The 6,208-nt window shown below is 34.7% G+C and overlaps 1 protein-coding gene and 1 long non-coding RNA gene across 2 annotated transcripts; one reads left to right on the forward strand and one right to left on the reverse strand.

Annotated features, from left to right (window-relative positions):
- Positions 1-975: 975 nt before the first annotated feature.
- On the reverse strand, positions 976-2,026 carry LOC149923117 (uncharacterized). Its single transcript, XM_090162352.1, has 5 exons — positions 2,011-2,026; positions 1,688-1,936; positions 1,440-1,613; positions 1,238-1,372; positions 976-1,166 (listed from the first exon to the last, which is right to left on the reverse strand). The coding sequence occupies exons 1-5, from the start codon at positions 2,024-2,026 to the stop codon at positions 976-978; spliced, it is 765 nt and encodes a 254-aa protein (XP_090018478.1).
- A 759-nt stretch (positions 2,027-2,785) lies between these two features.
- Positions 2,786-4,597, forward strand: LOC149923118 (uncharacterized). The gene is made up of 3 exons (XR_016477466.1): positions 2,786-2,885; positions 2,949-3,058; positions 4,521-4,597. It is a non-coding gene; the product is annotated as an uncharacterized LOC149923118 (long non-coding RNA).
- The last annotated feature ends 1,611 nt before the right edge of the window (positions 4,598-6,208 follow it).

Here is a 6,208-nt window from a genome sequence, read left to right on the forward strand (position 1 = left end):
ATCCACCTCCTCTACATCTCGAACACTTAAGTATAATAATGCTATAAACTAAAAGCTATATCTCCTTAATTCGAATCAGCACATCTCGCCTAACGAGTGTGCGTTGTAAATTTTATATCCACGTAGTACAGCCTGCCTAACAGGTTTGTTTATTGTTCTAGATTTAAGTTTCATTATATAAGTTAGTTAAATATCTAGGTGCACCGTAGTTTTAGGTTGTTTGAATTATATTTTCCAAGTGTTTTATTATTAAATGTTTTAGTTGGCAACCTTTAAACCCATTTTAGTGTTTATTCCAAATCATACCCCTAGACAAAGCTTTATTTTTAATTTATATTTTAACGTTGGCCCCAATAGTGAAAGCCAGACGTGTACCCGGATTTGTTTTAGGTTGTAGCGTGGGGTTGATGATAGGCCACACCCCCAACAAGTTTCATTATTTGGGGTGATCACAGTATAATCATCGAGGTCTACCCAAAACTACGCAACACACTCTTGGCCCATCTAGGGAGAGAGCTAGAGAATTACTCTCGCTCTCTAGGTCCAGTATTAGGATTGTTACTGGCCTACTTAAAGGCCACTGCCATCTTAACAGACATTTAATGCTTATTGGGGTCAGTGATGACCCGATTTGCAGATCTTGTCTAGCTGAGGAGGAAACTGCCTCACATGTACTCTGTAGCTGCGATTACTATGCAGCCCAGCGGTTTGAGCATTTGGGTATGCATCGGTTGCAGACGTATGACGTCTCTAATATCACGGCCGGGCAGATTTTAAGCTTTATGTCGGCAATAGGACTTATTTAAGTCACCCAGTTTGGGGATGCACAATGGACCTTAGGTCGAAGTGTTTGGCTTGCCACCCCACTCAATAATAATAGATTTTTAATTTGTTTGCTTGTTACTTATAAAATGATTTACTTAACATGCTTGGTTTCAAAGTTTTATTAAATGATTGTGCTTAAATTAAAATTGTTTAATTTTGGCAATTTTTCAACGTTTCATGAAATCTGCTACGGTTCTTAGCTAAGATTTCACTCTTCTCTACTCCATCAGAGTATTTAGAAGCTAACGTAGTAGCTTTACAAGAAGGTGCCATTAGGTCAATGCCTTTTGAATTTGCCAAGGCATTTTCAAACGACATTTGCAAAAATGTTTGGACATATTCTGGAAAAAAGGAAATTATATTTAGTACAAAATAGGGTTACAATTTGCCAAAGAAATTGTTTTTTACTCACCATAAGTGTTTTCTTCCAAAATAACTTTTGCAGTGGCTTCACCAGTTTTACCTTTAGGATAAGCCACGTAAAATTCTTCTTCGCCCTGCTGGTTGATTCTTCTTGCTTTTTTCCCATTTTCATGAAAATGGAGCGCTGCTAAATAGATTCTTAGGATCGACAAAAAAGTATTACATTAATATTGAAAATGTTCAACAAAAACCATCTTTATGAACTTTCCTAGACGTCATGGAATCCCAGTGGAAATGAATCCTCTTAGGTGCAAAAGAATTTAAGACCGAATGAAACACCTCTAAAGAATAAGTTCGGTACTTTTCCGAAAGTTGGGCTACTGCAGCAAGAGTGTGTGGAGAGTTGATTATATACACAATGGACTCTGTTCCGTTATGTAAATATACAAATATAAGTACACACCTACTGAACGAATTGAGAAAAATATTAATTTTTAACCTCCGTGAATCCAAAAACGTTCATCTTCAGTAGGAATGTCATCATGGAGACAATTTGGAATTTTTTTACTGTGTCCATGATGTATATTGTAGATATGGTTCAGCAGAGAGGTCCATTTTGCAATACACTGTTCTTTGGTTTGAGATGAACGAGCTATCCAGTACAAGTGATTTATTATTGACTGCACCCAAACTTCTATAGCTTCGCAACCTGTAGTAGTAGCTACAGACCTTAACTTTTTCCTAATATCTGTAATTTTTAATTTTTTTAAGAAATGGTATAGTAAAATCAATAATTTAATCGTCCTCCTTTTTGCCACATGCCAATTGTCAAATTCATGGGTGATTTCGGGGTGTTTCTTTTCCAAATGTGCGGCAATTCCAATATGGCGATCCGATACAAATGTTTAGACCTCTGTCTTTAAAAAAATTTAAGCTTCTGACAAGTCCTTCCATTTCCATTTGATTGAAACTCTTCACCTCAGTTGACTGTTCGTAAAATTTTAAATTAGAATTAAATAATATCTTCTAAATTAAAAATTTAACTCATTTTGAGCCCTTGCACAATCAAAACTAAAAGGGACCCACTGGCAAAATTAAGATAGCTCGGAGAGAAAAAAGGAGAATTTCACCCGTGCAGCAGCCAACAACAATCTTCTCGAAAATATGGTGTTTGGACACTGGCTGATTTAGTAGTTTTCTAAAAATAAAATATTTTACATAATTGAAAATTCAATTACAAAATTGCAGAAAAATATTTCTTACACGAGAGGCATAGGAATGAAAGGCTAACGCTTGTTCCGTACTCTCGGCTTCATGGAAACTTGAATCCATTCCTTGAATTCTACTGTCAGCCATGGAAGACGACTCCTCTTCAATAATTTCCCTTGTGGTTGCTGATTGAGGACAGAATCTGCAGCAAAGCAGGATTCGCCACTGGTGGTGGGAACACTTAGTCGCAACGTTTTAGCTTGTGTTGAATCCAAAACATTAGGTATAGAGCCATGTTTCATATGTTTTTTACACCCTGTAACCGATATGGATTCAGTAGACCTGGGATCGAGCTTAAATATTAACTACGTACCAAAACAATCAAAAGATATGATAGTGCCCAACAGTGCCTGAAATCGGCTTCATCAGAAAATCAAAGTGTTAGAGAATCTTCATCTCATCAATTGGGCCCACCTCCATCCTATCAAGTACTATTTAAAATAGTTTATACTGCCTAAACAAATCTTAACTGTTATTGTCTTGTAAATTAGGAGTACGTTCAGCAGTTAACAGAAGAAGAGCAAATTGAGATTGCTCAACAAATTAGTTTAATTCAACATTTACCAATTGGTAGCTATCATGAAAGCAAGAAAAATTGAGAGTGAGTTAGTTTCTCAATTCGTTTGCAATTGCAATTTCTCATTATATAGTGTTTAAAAAAATTCAGCCTAGGCCAATAAGTGTACCATTTTCTTGGATATTAGAAATGATGAAGGATGTGCAGTCCCAATCAAAAGTTTCTGGGGGCTTTATAGAAAGAATACCTTCACGAAAATAACATGCAATTAAAAATTATAACGTTAGCATCATTTGGGCGCGAGCAAGCTGGAAATAGGAAAACCCCTCCAAAATGACTTCACAAAACAATGAATAAAATATACAGTGCGTACACAGGTCCGATTCGTGAGCAAACTCAAAAACCAAATCTATAGTTTCACTTTGCAAATCGTATTCGAATTTTAAAGTTATTGAAGAAATAGTGACAGTGATTTTATTTTTAAGTGAAACAAAAGCAAGCGTGAAAAAAGTTAAAATATTATAGCTTGAGACCATGACATTTTTGGCTTCACACAAAATATTAGCATAGAATTGTGCAAGATACATTTTGCTGTTATAATTAATGGAAGGATAATGTTTTAGACTTCAAAGGTATAACGTTGAAGGTTTGTGGGCGATTGCAGTGCCCCAAGAATGAACACTTGGCTGTTTTATTGGAGATACGGGAAATTACGAGTACAGGAAAGTTTTATTTGCCTTAAAAAACAGCCAAGATAGCGCGGTGATGCCTAAGCAATCACAGTTTGCTACCACTAATTTACTGTAGCCGTGTAAAACTGACTCTTAAAGGGATAATGAATCAATAACTTTAAAAGTTCAAATACGATTTGCCAATTGAAACAAGATTTGGTTTCTGAGTGTAGTGATCGTACGGGGACCCCGACCTGGTAAGTCGGGGATTTCCGGGTTTTCAACCCCGATCCGAGTAGGGTTGGGTTTTTTTAGTCGGGTTTTCCAAATCCAAAAAAAAATGAACAAACGCCCGAGCGAGCGCTTAGCTACAACCATAACGGGGAAGGTGTTTTCATAAAATACCATTATGTTGTTTCCACCTCCGACAAAAATATCCCCCTCAGTCATTGACGGGAGTTCAGTTCAGTACGTTCCAGTCGAGGGGTCCGACACTCTTTCAAATTTCGTACACGCCAGTGATTTTAAAATTTCCAAATTTTAAATTTCTAATTAAATTTTACAAAATCTTTTCAAATTTCTCAAATGGTTTGGCAAATTTTAAAATTTTTATCGATTCCGACAAATTTCTCAACGCTAAAACGATTAGGAGATAAAATTAGAGGGGTGAAATTATATTACACGGATGAATAAACTGGTGAATGCAAATACGTTAGGATTATTATTTGCCTTATCAAAAATTCTCATTTATCCGACGAAAAAAAAACTTTTAGGAAGTTTTGTAATGGAAATTTAATAGGCCCATTTTAAAAATGTATATTTAACCCAAACTTAATTTTGGGCGTGGTTAATATTAAAAAGAAATGTTATTATAGTTATACAGGGTGATAAAAATAAAAGGGTTATTCTAAGGATGGTACTTAAGAAACTTCTAGTACCTATTTGGTCCTCTTCCGTAGTCATGAATTTCTTGTGAGCGGTACAAATTTTCAATGGGTCGATTCCGTAAGTCCGGGGGTGATAATTCTCTTCACTGTATATTTTGTAAGCACACTTATTGTTTTAGTTATTACAGTTACAAATTAACACTGGCAAACTACAGCTATTAAAACTGGACGAAATTGTGTTATCATCAAACTGAAAATATTGTTTTTATCTTTAAACTGGACGAAATATTTTTATTTTTAAACTAGACAAAATTGTTTTTATCATTAAACTAGACAAAATTGTTTTATCATTAAACTAGACAAAATTGTTTTTATCATTAAACTGGACGGAATTTTGAGTTTGAGTTTGAGTTTATTTTTTTCACAGTATTTTTGTGTACATGCAGGTGGAAAATTAAGGGCTAAGTCATCATGCGACCATCAAACTGGACAAAATTGTTTTTATCTTTAAACTGGACAACATTGCCACTCTTGATTTAACAGAGTATGATATAGTAATCATCTCACCCTTCATTTAACGGAGTATGATAGAATAATGATGTCACTCTTGATTTAACGCAGTATGATAGAGTAATCATATCACTCTTGATTTAACGCAGTATGATAGAGTAATCATATCACCTTTGATTTAACGGAGTATGATAGTATTCATGTCACCCTTGATTTATCGGAGTTTGATAGAGTAATCATGTAACTCTTGATTTAACGCAGTATGATAGAGTAATCATATCACTCTTGATTTAACGCAGTATGATAGAGTAATCATATCACCTTTGATTTAACGGAGTATGATAGAGTAATCATGTCACCTTTGATTTAACGGAGTATGATAGAGTAATCATATCACCTTGATTTAACGTAGTGTGATAGAGTAATCATGTCACTCTTAATTTAACGGAGTATGATAGAGTAATCATGTCAACCTTGATTTAACGGAGTATGATAGAGTAATCATGTCAATCTTGATTTAACGCAGTATGATAGAGTAATCATATCACTCTTGATTTAACGCAGTATGATAGAGTAATCATATCACCTTTGATTTAACGGAGTATGATAGTATTCATGTCACCCTTGATTTAACGGAGTTTGATAGAGTAATCATGTCACTCTTGATTTAACGCAGTATGATAGAGTAATCATGTCACTCTTGATTTAACGAAGTATGATAGAGTAATCATATCACTCTTGATTTAACGGAGTATGATAGAGTAATCATATCACCTTTGATTTAACGCAGTATGATAGAGTAATCATATCACTCTTGATTTAACGCAGTATGATAGAGTAATCATATCACCTTTGATTTAACGGAGTATGATAGAGTAATCATGTCACCTTTGATTTAACGGAGTATGATAGAGTAATCATATCACCTTTGATTTAACGGAGTATGATAGTATTCATGTCACCCTTGATTTAACGGAGTTTGATAGAGTAATCATGTCACTCTTGATTTAACGCAGTATGATAGAGTAATCATATCACCTTTGATTTAACGGAGTATGATAGAGTAATCATATCACCTTTGATTTAACGGAGTATGATAGTATTCATGTCACCCTTGATTTAACGGAGTTTGATAGAGTAATCATGTCACTCTTGATTTAACATAG

This window comes from Leiobunum rupestre, chromosome 11, assembly GCF_980474605.1.
Source record: "Leiobunum rupestre chromosome 11, qqLeiRupe1.1.hap1, whole genome shotgun sequence".
NCBI classification, from domain to species: Eukaryota; Metazoa; Arthropoda; class Arachnida; order Opiliones; family Sclerosomatidae; genus Leiobunum; species Leiobunum rupestre.